The sequence below is a fragment of the Hydra vulgaris genome, chromosome 01, assembly GCF_038396675.1.
Source record: "Hydra vulgaris chromosome 01, alternate assembly HydraT2T_AEP".
In the NCBI taxonomy this organism is placed as follows: domain Eukaryota; kingdom Metazoa; phylum Cnidaria; class Hydrozoa; order Anthoathecata; family Hydridae; genus Hydra; species Hydra vulgaris.
In genome coordinates, this window is record NC_088920.1 from 48,072,443 (window position 1) to 48,086,821 (window position 14,379).

General features: G+C 29.0%; 2 protein-coding genes across 3 annotated transcripts in view; one reads left to right on the forward strand and one right to left on the reverse strand.

Annotated features, from left to right (window-relative positions):
- LOC136071778 (MATH and LRR domain-containing protein PFE0570w-like) overlaps positions 1–11,200 on the reverse strand; it is a 52,189-nt gene extending 40,989 nt beyond the window's left edge. Inside the window, exons 1-3 of one of the 2 annotated variants that reach the window (XM_065788423.1) lie at positions 11,055–11,200; positions 10,676–10,853; positions 31–2,290 (exon numbers count right to left, since the gene is read on the reverse strand). In XM_065788423.1, coding sequence (XP_065644495.1) covers positions 31–2,290; positions 10,676–10,853; positions 11,055–11,081 — 2,465 coding nt within the window. In that variant the 5' untranslated portion in view covers positions 11,082–11,200. Of the gene's footprint in view, positions 1–30; positions 2,291–10,675; positions 10,854–11,045 lie in introns of both variants that reach the window. The other variant, XM_065788422.1, reaches the window with a different exon arrangement.
- Positions 11,201–13,478: 2,278 nt separating this feature from the next.
- Positions 13,479–14,084, forward strand: LOC136074470 (uncharacterized). Its single transcript, XM_065786793.1, has one exon. The coding sequence runs from the start codon at positions 13,479–13,481 to the stop codon at positions 14,082–14,084; it is 606 nt and encodes a 201-aa protein (XP_065642865.1).
- The last annotated feature ends 295 nt before the right edge of the window (positions 14,085–14,379 follow it).

The following is a 14,379-nucleotide window of genomic DNA, read 5'->3' on the forward strand; positions in this document are numbered from 1 at the left end:
TTAAAGAAAAACAAAACAAAAAGACTTTACTTTTCATTTGAAGAGTTGTCAGTAAAATTACTTGCTGTATCAACTAATATACTGCTTTCACATGTAGATTCCAAAAAAGCAATATTAGCATTATTTTGGGTATAATCTTCATTGATGGCTTCATTCTTTTGAATAAATTCATTAGTCTTTAGTTCATTATATTGTGAACTTTCATCATTCATTAAATCATTTTGGCATTCTTTATTTTTTAGCTTATTTATTTCAGTGCTAAATTTTGATAGTTCTTCTGCACTTTCTTTTGATTTTGTAGAATCAAATTTATTAAGAAAAATTGCGGTGTTTCTTTGAAGAACTTGTTGATGTTTTTTCTTTCCTGTTGTTGTTTTAATGTTTTTAAATTTATTTTTTTTATTGCTATTTGTTAAAATAAAACTAGATTTTGTAACACTTGGTTCATTATTGATTGAATCAGAACTAAAAATATCTAAATTAATATTAGCTGAGAAATGGCAACTAGACTTTACAATACTTTGCTCAAGAATTGTAGGAATAGATTGCTTATCAACGGAGTGAGAAGATTTATCAATATTTTGTAATGAATAATTTACAAGAACACTTTTATTACCAACATACAATGGACCATGTAAGCTGGTCATTTTATCTTCTGAAAATTCCACCATTTTATCTCCAGAAAGTTGATATTGATCATTTGAAACTTGATCTTTAAGAAAATGATCCTGATATCTTTTATCTAAAATGTTTGTGGTATCGATAACATCAGGTGACATAACAATTTTAGTTACATCTTCTGAATTTAATTGGTTGCCACAGTAAGATGTTGATATGTCCACTACAGTTTTTATTCCAGCATTATCACTGTTAAAATTTTCATTATTATTTAAAATGATTTCTTGATTTATTTTGTAGTCAGAACTTGAGTTATCTTTATTTGGAGATATCTGAGAAAATGTTTCAATATTGTTTGTTTGACATTTATTAGGACTTTTACTTAAAGTATTATGATCATTTGAGAAATTTAAAGATGAAATAAAATCTAGATTAGAGTTGCTAAGTAAATGTTTGGTAGAGTTACTATTTACATTTTCAGGTAAATTTTTTAACATTTCATTTGAAATATTGAGAGTATTGTTTTGAAAAGAAAGATGTGAAGGTGATTCACAAGTGTCAGGATTATCATTGAAGTTTTCTTTAATATTAAAGTATTCCAGACTAGTTTTTTTATCTCTGATTGTACTACATAACACTAATGCATCTTTTTCGATAGTTTCACTGCAACTTAATGCGGTAGGTTCTGCTTTATTGCATTTTGTTTCAATAAACATTTTTGTAAAATATTGTTCTGATGATTCAGGTACGTCTCTTTCAGGTGTGTTTTGAACAATAATTTGTGCATCAATATTAGAGGCATCATATTGCATTGCATTACCATCGCATAGCATTCCTGGACTTAAAATAGACTCAGGCAATTCAGAAGATTCGGAATCAGAAATTTCAGTGTAGTTTTCTTCTAACTTACTATGAACTAAATTTGATAAATCAGGATATATTTCAGAATTACCCTTTTGTTTTGCAAGCATTGTTGATTTCTCTCTTGGGTGAGTCAGTCTACTATGTTCTAGAATTTCCTGCTGAGCTTGAAAGATAGTACTTTTTTTTAATGAGATTTTTTGAAGAAAGTCTTGAGAATGATCTGCATTTTGAGTTATCAAATCATCATTACTTTTCAAAGAATACGATTTTTCTGAATCTTCATCGGATGACAATAATTCAATACAATCTGAATCATCTGACAACACAACTATCTCAGAATTAATCTCCTTTGATGTTGAAGCTCTGTTTTTATTAGTAAATAGAGTTTTTAACATACTACAAGATGCGTTGCTTGTGGGAGACTTTTTATTTAGATCAGATATATTCACAGTTTGATTCAAAACAGCAGTTTTTGATTGATTTGAAATGTTTAACTCGTTTAGATTTTTCTTGTGTTTTAAAGTTTGTTTTCTTATTTTCCTTGATTGAACAGGTAAATTATGGTTTAAAATAATTTCTTGTGGAATAAGACCCTCAGGAATACCATCTGGAAAGTAAATAATTTCTCCAGTGGATTCATCAATTAAAGAAACAGAATTGCCATCTACTGTAAATTGAAAAGTATTGTCAGAAATACTCTCATCAAAAACTTCTTGAACAGGAATCATCGGTACCATATCAATACCAGGACTATTTGACGCTAGCAATTGATTTGGAAAACAGTTGCTACGATGAGACTGCTGTTTACCTAGAATTTCAAATTTTGTTTTTTATATTCATTTTTTAAATATATTGGTTGTTATTAGAGTAAATTTTAAAAAAATATAGCCAATTTCATGATCCATAGTTTTCTTTCCTTTTTGAAAATTAGTAAATAATAAATCTGAATGTTGTTAAAACATGTTTGTTTTTTTTGTTGTTTTTTTATTTTATTAGTTTTAGATTTAGACTAAAAGTTCATAAAAAATAAATAAAAAGAAAAAAAACAAAATGAAATTCTGAAAAAGATATACAGGTATCTGAGACTGACCAGACTGCTTAATGCAACAAACTCTTTATCTATGGGTACAACAACAAAAAGTAGGAGAATGTGTGTTGCACATGCAGACTCCGCTATTAGTCCAAAAACTATTATGGCAAAAAAAAAAAAGCAATCAAATTATTAGAAATAAAAATAATGAAGAACTTAATGAAATTCATACTTCTACACTAATGCATCATCACTATGTAACAAACTGAAAAATATCAGGTTAGGTATGGCGTATACTAATATACAAAAGTAAAAAAATTCTCATCAGGTTCTAGTCAGAACAAATAAATAAACTGTAGCATAATTTCTGCTGCAATATAGCTGAAATTAGTCATGTGGCAGCAAGTAGTTGGGGATTTCAACCATCGCTACCTTAATGCAACAAAGCCTTAGTGTCATTAAGCCAAAATTTGGCTAAAATACTGTTGATATGGTACTGACCGATTGTCCTTCCAGAGTTACAGAAATCAAGATTGGTCCACCACTGAGCAACTCAATCAAAAACACATTTCATTCTATGCTTAACTGGAAGTTCTTGTTCAAAAAATTAATCAATCATAACAGTCTTTTATCTTTAACTAAACTTAATTATATAAGAGGTGACTATAAAAAACTAAACAACTTTTTCACAGAAATGGAGTGAACCAAATAACTTGAAAAGTAGAAAAATAACCATCATAATGAACAAAGAGCTAAATTAAAATGTTTCACAACACAATTAAAACTCTTACCAAAATGGCTTGTGGGACAATAACTCGGGTACTCAAGTTTTATACTCAAGTTTAGTACTCAAATATATCTAAAAGTATAATGTCCATTCACCTAAAAAGTCCAATTTTCAGCCATTTTGAGATGCTTGTAATTGTTTTATCTAAGATTAACAGCATGTAAGATTTTTAGACCCAACTATCTAAAAATGCAAACATTATAAACTTGTCAAAATCACACCGAAAATTTTTAAATAACCCTAATTTTTAATTATCAAAGGTTGAATGTGTTATTGGAAACCAGTGCCCCTCTTACCTACTTACTAATCCATGTTAGAGGTGCAACCAACTATAAGTCATTTCTTAACAAAAAGAAAGATATAGCTGGGTTCACCCTCCTTAATCTGGTCTTTATTTTGGATAGGGACACAAATAAAAGGGCAGTAACTTTTTATAGACCTTCATTATTGTTTAAATGAAGGTTTCTAAACTAATTTAGATATTTAATTACTTAATATCTAAATATCAAATTAATTTTAAATTGAAAGCATTATTTATTGACATTCTCTTTTATTATAGGTAATCAAGGGTCCCCTATATAGATGAAAGATCTGATGGCCTTAACTGCATATTCATTAGAAAATGACATGTATGTGTCATTTTAGAAAATGGAAGCATGTATCTTTCTGGGACACATCTTATGAGTGCAAGAAGCGTCCTAGAAAAAAAATTGAAAAAAAATTAAATGCCCTTATGCTAATGAAATAACTTATAAAAATAAATGAAAACTAATAAGTGTTCTTAAAAAACATATAGTTATACTTAAAAACCATACTTTTAAAATGAAGCCCTAATGAGTTTAAAAAAGAGTTAGCAAATAACTTATATGGTCTCACAAAACATGTTAGCAAATCTAGACAGACAGAAGTAACTAATAAGAAAACTTACTTGTAAAGACTTGTGAATGAATAGAAAAATGCTACAGTTAATATTTTAAAAATTTTCAGATTTTTCCCAAAGTTGAAGAAGCCATAATTTTTCACTAATATGATACAAGTTGAGAAAAAACTACTTTTTTAAAGGGAGAACACTTTAGAAAATAGTTCTAGAAAAAATGAGACACTTGTTGAAAGTGAGAAAAAAGTTATGCAGCTCTTAAGTAGGCTGTTTTGACCATTTATAAATTGAGGGGGCTACTGTGTCATGCTTATAAGACTATAGTTTTTAAACTAATGTACTTGGAAGCCTGAAATTTCAAATGTAACCTATATACATAATGCACATAATATTATGTAAAAGTCAGAAAAATCAGAGATGGTGTCTCACAAAGTTTGCTTTAAATTGGTTTAAATATAAGGAACTGAGCCTTATCTAACAATCCAAGTTAAAAAAACAACAAGTGTGCCACAGGATTAGCATGGCTAGTTTTGTTTCTAATAATACCATCATTTGAAACAGGTATAATACCTGGCACTTGGAAGGAAACCAATATACAAGGAAGATGGAATGTGATCTATCTGAGTGTAGACCAATCTTATTAAAAGCTATAACATGTAAAATCATGGAGAAACTGTTAATTAAAACCCATGATGACCAATCTAGTTTGGCACAACAAAACACATACACGAGTTTGATAGGCACAAACTATATGTTACAACTCTACTAAAAATGGTAGACCTAGCATCTGAGTTGTTTAACTATGGACTTTTTTACAATAAACTTAGATTTCTTTTTCTTTTTTTCTTACCCCTAATAGCTAAAGGTTTAAAGTGGTTACCACAGAGATCTATGCTTGGCAGTAAGCGACCGGGGTTGGTATTTAACCAGGGCTGCAAAAACATTTATACATCCTAAATTTATTTTATTTAAAATTCATGCTATATTTTGTATGTATATAAATATATAAAATCATTATGTTCAACATGATCATCATAGCTATCCTCGTCATCATTATCATCATGATCATGATCATGATCATCATCTGATCATCTTCTTTTTCGACAAATACTTGACCATATAAATATTAAAGCTAATATAAATATGAAAGGATATTGTATGCCAGCATCTAAATAAATAGCACACATGTTAATATCCATAATATGTATGCATAAAGCGCATCTCAAAAGCTTTTAATCCTTCTGGACTAAAAGTTTGAAAGCTTTTATTCCTACTCTTCAATTTTAGGTCAGGCCTAATTATACTACACAGTTTTTACCATCTTGAGCAGTAGCTTTATTAAACAATCATTTTTTCATCTTTTTTACAAGAACATCTCATTTAATGCTCTTTTATTATTCCTGATTACTAATGTTAAGCTCTGTTATTCTCAGTTTACTAAATCTTGTATCTTATCACAGATGTTAGGTTCTAGAAACATTTAGTTAGCTTCAACAGTGTCATTAACTAAAGTAAGCTTGTTCTTTTTTTAAACATCTTCACTTCCAACAAGGCTGCAAGCAACCACTAAATAAAGTTAAAAGTTACTGGAAGAGAAAAGATGAAGATTGTAGAGCAAGATGAAGTAAGAAAGCGTCGAGCTCGATAAAGAGATAGTAAGAGTTAATCCTAGAAGATGAAGAGTAGATGACCATTCATAAATATAGGGAGATCTAAATTATTGCGATAATGATTGACTGAAAAAATTGAGTCTTATGAATTAAAGTTCACCAGCCACTGTGAGCTCCATGCTGTAGCAGAAGTAAGATCCTTTTCAAACTCAAATGCCACCTTTAAGCAATCAGAGAGTGTTGGTTTCTTATCACGACAAGAATAAATGGTAGTATTATCAGCAAACAATGCCACCTTAGATGTGAGAATACCTGAAAGATCATTAATGTAAATTAAAAAGAGTATAGGACCAAGGATAGAACCTTGAGGAACCCCTGAAGTTACAGAATAAGAAAAGTGCTGTCCTTCGAGGACAACTTTTATACTACGATTGGAAAGAAAGGATTTAATAATCTTAAAGATGTTGCCAGATACACCATAAGAAGAAAGCTAATGGAGAAGACCAGCATGCCAAACTTTATCAAAAGCTTTTGAAATGTCAAGAGCGATGGCCATAATCTCTCCACCTTTATCTAATGCACGATAAAACCTATCAGTTATTACTGTTAGCAAATCAGCTGTAGAACGAGAAGATCAAAATCCATATTGATGGTCAGAAAGTAAGTTATTAGATTTAAGATTAGAAATTAAGTGTTTGTTAATTAAAGATTCAAAAACCTTGCTTATGATAGGAAGAAGACTAATGGGATGGTAGTTAGACGAATCAGATCGCTCTCCAGAATTTTTTAAGATAGGGATAACAGATGCCGCTTTCCAGCAGGCTGGAAAACAAGACTCTGATAAGCACTTGTTGAATAGTTTTGAGATATACTTTTGCAAGACAATAACAGGTATGTTGTTCGGGCCACAAGCTGTAGAAGAGTCTAGGCAGGAAATCACTTTAGATATAGAAGCTAGAGTGATACAAATGTCAAGCAATGGATCAACCTGTTTGTTGGCAATATCAGGAAGAACGCAACTAATGGAAACAAGAAATGATATTGATGAAAAGTTTTTAGCAAACAGTTCAGCTTTGTCTTTAGGTGAGGTGACAAAGTCTGAACCATACAAGAGAGGTAGAATTAAAGATTTGCCCTCTAGTCTAACATTTAATCTCTAATTCATGGGTCTGATCATTTTACTTCTTCCCAGAATAAAGCAGAGTTATTTGCAAACATATCTTACTCTAATTTGACTCTTGATTATAATGGCCATATTCTTCCTGCCAGTTAAACAGATTAACTCATTGTTAATCCTCCAAATCACTCTGGCTTCAAATAATTTTTAATTAAACACTTCTACAGTTAGTGCTTCAGACAAGATTTCCATCATAGTCTTAAAAAGTGTTCTCCAGAACTCTCTTAAATTTTTGCTAAACTTTTAAAAAGTGCTTAATAGTAACAATTTTTAAAAACTCTATAAAAAAGTTTGAACTCTTCAACTCTCGGACGATTAGTCTTCACATTATTATCAGTTGCTTTATATAAGTTTTTGAGATTATTTAATCTTTTTTTTTTAACTACATTATCAAAGTTATTCTTGAAGGCCTACACTTTTCTTCATTTCATAACTTTAAAGGTACCACAAGGTTCTATTTTTTCTCCTGTATTGTTTCTTATCTACAAAACAATCTTCATAAAAATTTTACATCTAAAGTAGCTCTATTTTCTGACGACTCAACTTTATACTTTTGTCTTGACAAAAAATCTTTACTTTTTGATTGCTTAGAACAAGCACCCGAGTTTTAATCTGATCTCTCCTCTGTAACAGCCTTAGGCTTGCAGTGGATTATAGATAGGGATTGCAATCCCGGCATGAATTACAATCCCGGGATTTCGGGATTGAAGTAAATAAAATCCCGGGATCCCGGGATTTTATATAATGTGAGATATTTGCTAAAAAACAGAACTTAATACTGCATATATGAATATACTTTTTGATGTTATCAATTTTTTATTTTATTTCATTATGCCTTAATGACTTAAATTAATTTTCTATGGCGCCTTAAATTGTTTTAATTGTGTAACAGGCAGCAGGTGTATATAAAGATCTTAAAATAATGCAGAAATATATATACGGTACCTTCCATATTATGTTTTAAGATTACAGACTTTACAGAATAACCTTCATCAAATAATTGGATATGTAAATAACATTTGAACATTTAAAGTGTATTTGACTAAAGTAACTAAACAATCAAAATTTCAAAATAAATTTGTAAACATAAATTTTCTTAAATTTGGCTACCGATGTAGCTGCTGTAGCAACAAGCTACTTTGTAAAAAATAACATAATAAGTTGTTTGTTAATATTGAGAGACAAAAATTAAAGAAAATCTTTATTTTATATTTATAAATAAATGGTAGCTAAAATATGCCCGGAGGAATAGTAGAGCATTTAAGGTTTGGTCATTTAGCCTACTCCTTATTTTACTTCCCAAATACCCAGCTGCAGAAAATGCCCGCTCAGGTTCGATCGTCGGTGGAATAGAAGTCTTGCCAACAAACTTAACGATTGTTTTTTATACAATAGTCAAACAAACCTGCCTTAATTTGTGTTTGTGAAACTTTTTTCAATGATAAACTCCCGAACTCCATGGTCTATTCAAAAATTTGTTCCATTTATCGTAAGGATAAAGCATAAACAGGATAAACCTGCAAAGCAGCATTATATAACTCGTTATAATTCAGTATAGTTACCAACTTTGAACATTTTCTTTTACAAAATAATTTAATTAGTTCAATCCTGCTATAATCCTGAAAATCCCGGGATTTTGTGTTTAGAATCCCGGGATTTTTGGGACCCAAAAACTCATTTATTTACTGGAAAAAAATATTGCAATATTGTTGGCATTCTTGTATTGATACATAACAACCCTATTACTCTCAGACAAAGTCAAAAAGCACATTGCAAATGTAATTAGACCTGCTTTATCTGCTAAGCTTGAGCCACTCTCCATCGTTGTAAGGTTGTAATTTTTTCTTTTTTCTACAAATACTATCATGGTTAATGTTCAAACAAGCTCATCTCTCTAACAATAAACTAAAACTCATTCTTGTGCAGTTCTTATTCAACAAGTTACATCCTTTTACTGTATCTGTCTCTTCATTCTATAGAAATTTTTATTAATCCAGTTTTTTTAATTGCACATCAAAAAAACCTTATAACTCTTAGCCATTTTCATGTTGTTTTTTTATATACGACCTACAACTTTTTAAGTGTTCAGTTAACCATTTTCTAGTACTTTTACTTATTCTCTTTTTTAAAGTAACTCATAACTTAATAGTGGTTGCTTGCAATCTTTTTGGAAGTAAAATAGAGTTTGAAAATATATAAATATATGCAAGTATTTAATAAATAGTAAATGTAAGCATAAAATTATAATATATAAAGTATTATAAATTTTTTTCAAGATCTGGCTTCCAACCCCTGCTAAGTCCTATAGTTTTGCTGGGTTTAAACAAAGGCTCATTTTTAGCTAGGGACAGGGGCTGGGGACCCGGTCATTTACTAATGCTTGGTTCATTACTTTTCTGAGTTTTTAAAAACAACATGCCTGATGTTGTTAAGTGTTCTCTCAAACCATTTGCTGATGGAAGCGAAATAATTAATATTATCAAAAACTAAAATGACATTTAACAACTTCAAAGTGATCTCAATGCTTTGACAACATGGGTGAATACTTGAAAAATCCAATTTATCGGAAACAAATAAAAATTGTTGGCAACCAAAAAATCATTCAACACAATAACTTAGTAATTATATAGTAACACAATAGTTGCATACTCCTATCATCTTCCAACTAAAAATGAGATTTTGGTATTTTAATAACAAATAATATAAAATGGTCAGCACAACAAAAATATGTAGTAGGCAAAGCACTAGCATCATTTAAAAGAAGGTTGAAATATTGGAATCCACAAATGCTTAAAACACTCTATAGCACATAAGTAAGCCTACACCTACAATAAGACAAGCTGGCATGTGCTTCAATAAATAAAGCTGACAAAAAAATAATTGAACAAATTCAATGAGTCACTAAAGTACGTTATTCATTAGGCCGGGTGAATAAAAATGAGCAATTGCTTTTACTCAGTAATTGCTCAGCTTTACGCAAATAAAAACTTCAGCAGTTTTGTTCAAATTTTTATTCACATAAGGTTAAGCAATTTACTCAGTAATTGCTCAGCTTTACGTGAATAAAACTTAGGCAAAATTGCTGAATTTTAGCTGTTTAGTTTAGCACGTTAAGCTGACCAATTACTGAATAAAAGCAATTGCTCATTTTTATTCACCTGGCCTATTAAAGAGTTTCAAATATTTACAAAAGTACAAGGCGTAATGCAATTTAAAACTTTAAGGAAAACACAGATCTTTACAATTCATCTTGGTTTCACCCACCATATTAGTCTAACTCCTGTCTAGTGATTGACCTGAGCTTGCTGGTGCAGTTAGAAGGATTAAAAAGATTTAAAAAGTATTTAAAGAGAATGTTTTTTTCCGAAACAGAAGTTAAGAATTTGAATAAACTTCCATATGTCATCAAAAACTACAAACAACAAAATGATATAAAACAATACACGTACAAAAAAATAGCAACTTCTTATTTATCTCGATTTTTTTTTAATACAAAATAAATATAAGTAATTTTATAAAAGCTAATTAAAAAAAGAAATGAATCTTATGAAAAGAAAAAAAACAAGAAAACAACAATATATAATTGAAAACATTAATTTTTAATATTTGTAATTAATCCATAAACTTTAAAATATTGTAACTTTTTGTTTTATTGTATATTTTGTTAAGTATGAAAGAATTTAAATAAAAATAAAGAATTATCAAGACATACGACTTTTTTTTTTCTTCATCCAGTTTGGTACTGCATGCTCAGGAAGTGGATCACTCTCAGTTAATAAAATACTTCTTAAAGTTGATTCCTGAGCACCTGGTATATCAGTTTGCCATATATTAGGTGGAATGGTCTCATGGGTGTTTTTTTGACAAAATAGCAATTTGTTGTCACTTTTCTAACAAAAAAAATTTAAGATATACTATTTGATTATTCAAAATATTTCTTATATGATTATGAAAAATAAATTTTTAAGGCAAAAAACTATTAAAACCCAAATTTATGATATCCAAACAACAATAACAATAATAAGTAATTGTTATATAGGATATGATTATAAAATTACTACATTTAAAGCAAAAAGAACAACCTTACTAACATATTCAGCAGTTTTGTCATTTTGCATGATTTTTTTTTGTTTTATTTGAAGTTATAAACTTACTATAAAAAATAAATTTTTAAACATTACAAATAAAAGCAGCCAAATGTGAAACATAACAATAAGCAACTAATTATATGGTAACTAAAAAAAAAAACTTTTATATCATATTAGTTTAAAATTTGCAGGGTAAACATCAATTTAATATAATCTGCAAATCTGTATTAAACAATTTATGGGAAAAATTTAAGAAAAATTTATGAAAAAAATAGAACATCATCATCATCATTATCATCATCATCATCATCATCATTATCATCATCATCATCATCATCATTATCGTCATTATTATCATCATCATTATCATCATTATAAATCATCATCATCATTATCATTATTATCATCATTGTCTTTATTATCATTATCAATCATCGTCATCATTGTCATTATCAATTATACCTCCTAAATTCTAAAAATATGCCAACCCATGTTAACACAGCAACTCAATCATCATTACATCTCCAAAATTAATTGCATCCCTAATAACTATTATTGCACATAGTTTTTACAAAGACAAAATTATGAAAACAGAGATTAAGATAAGAAATTATATACTTTAAATGATTTATACAAAAAAATTAGAATAAGTTTTTTAAAAGATATTGTTGATAATTTATTTTAAACTTCTACTCTGATTTTAAACAATGAAACAATATTTTAGTCGGAAGGGTTTTCAAGTATTGGATTTGAACAACCTGTGGATGAACTGTAAAGCCAGAACGCCCTCCCCCCCCCCCTCCTCCTCCTCTCCCCCCAAAAAATTTTTGCATTCTGCCAGCAATTCTGGCTGATTTTTTTTTATTGTATGTTAAAAATTAATGGTTTTTTTTTCATTGTATGTTTAAAATTAATGGTATAATATGCGTATAATAAAAATACATTGTTCTTTAATTCTGATTGTTGATTGCAAAATTTTATTAAACGTTTTAGTTGAGAAAATGATTTTAATGAAAAAAAAAATTTGTTCAGTATTTGTTATAAAAGCAATGATATATTATATAAACTAGATATCTAACTTGCGGGATTTTGTTGAACAAAAAATAAAGCTGCTTTTTTTTTGTTTTTAACAATAGTCTGCCATTTGTAAAAAGGGCAAAAGCTGAAGCCGAAGTGTAGAATTAAAGTTAAAAATGCAAATCAAAAGTTCCCAAAAAATTAAAGATAATTCAAAAACGAATATTAATATTTACAAAGTACTTATAAAAGTTTTTTTATGAGCCTATGTTGATTAAAAAGTATTTTAATTCATAAAAATGCTTTAAAAGCGTCTGTCGTTTTACTTATCTATTCAAAATTTAAATCCTTTTTTAATCAAAAATAAATTAAGGAATCATAAATTATAAATTTACAAGCATTCTAATTTCCGCTTAACACTTTTACATAAATAGTATTTAAATTTAGAATATATTTACTTCATTTAAGAAAAGTTAAAAATATTTGTTTACAAATTTAATCCGCCATTTGTAAAAAGGGCAAAAAGCGGCTTAACTTATCGGATCGAAGTTAGACATCTACATGTAGTTATATAATATATATAAAAATATGTATAAAAGGTATTCAATTATTATGCGGTAGTAGCGGTTAGGCGCTTGCTTCGCGAAGTTCGGAGTTCAATCCCCATCACGTCTAGGTATTACCGTAAAAAGTAAAATAGAGATTACTTAATACGTCTTTAGATTACTACTTTAGACCTTGAGCACTAAAAGGTGAAAACCGACAAAAAAGAATAAAAGCTTCCATTTCTGTCTGAACTAAAGGCTACGTAGGAGGCGCATTTATCAGCTGAGAGAGAAAAGACATCAGCCCAAGTACCATCACGAAGAAAATCACGAAAAGAAGTATTAAAAATTATTAAAATATATATATAAATTGTATGAAATATAAAAAGAATTATCAAAAATTTATTAAAAATTGAGACCTTGTTGTATTTCGCTAATAGTTTTGACAAATTACAACAAGAACAACAAAAAAAATTCACAATCTATAAAACGTTAAAAAGTATTGACTCTTGACTTTTTAGCCCTTAAAAGTTTAAAAACTTTTGAAAATTGAAAACTTTTAAAAGTTTAAAACCTTTAAAAGTTTTCAGAATCAGCTGGGATCCAATTGGGGAAAATGCTGGGGCCCATAAGGGTATCCCACATAGCACTATGTGTCGCAAAGCGGAAATAAGGTTTTACTTACTTTTGTAAAAAAATTTTAATTTTGATATTTTGAATATTTTTTAACCAAAACAAGTTAGCATTAATTAATAAAAAAAATATTTGTTACAAATTTTCCTAAATTTGCCTTTTTAAGTGCGGGATTTTCTGGGGTAAAAAAACCCGGGTTTTCTCTAAATCTTTATATTAAATACTCGACGAAATGAAATCTGGATTAAATTTTGTTGGCGATGTATTCAACGATAAAGCTAGAGCAGTTGAGGAAAAAATTAATAAAGTTCACGATGATTTATCAAATGTACGAAAAATGCAGGGTAAAATATCTTCTGACAATATTGAGTTAAAATTAAAAAGCGTTGATATTGAAGACCGTAACAGAAGAAACAATTTAAGAATTGACGGGGTCGTTGAAAATAGCGAAGAAAAGAATTGGGAAATCACAAAGAAAAAGGTAAAGCAACTATTTAAAGATAACCTTGGTATTGAAAAAGATATTATAATTGATCGGGCTCATCGAGTGGGAGTAGCTAATGATAAACGAGAACGAACTATTGTCTTGAAGCTCCGGGATTACGAGGACAAAAAAACAATTTTGGAAAGAGCAACAAAATTAAAAGGAACTAATATCTTTCTAAATGAAGATTTTAGTTTTACCACGCGAAAAATTCGAAAAGAACTTTTTGATCAGGCGAAGATACATCGTCAAAATGGCTATTTTGCAAAAGTTGTTTACAACAAACTAATTGTTCACGAATTTCGAGAAAACACCCGCAACACAGATGTTATTCCGACATGCGTAAACGAGTAAGCGTTTTGAGTATTTTAGTTTTTAATTATATTAAATATTTTTAAATTATACATTTTTAAAAAATGGCAGCGCTTTTTCCACAGAAATTAGATTTTCACAATTTAGATTTAGACTTTTTTGAGGACAACTTTATAAATAACCTATCAGAAGAAAATATAAATATTTTTCAAGAAACTCAAATGAACTTAATTAACACACCGTATATTGATCCTTTTGAATTTAAAGTAATAGCAGATGATGGCTCATTTTCTGTATTACACATAAACATTAGAAGCATGCAGCAAAATTTTGATAA

Bases quoted from the DNA above. Each gene is read 5' to 3' on its own strand.
- LOC136074470 (XM_065786793.1), top strand. From the start codon at position 13,479: ATGAAATCTGGATTAAATTTTGTTGGCGATGTATTCAACGATAAAGCT.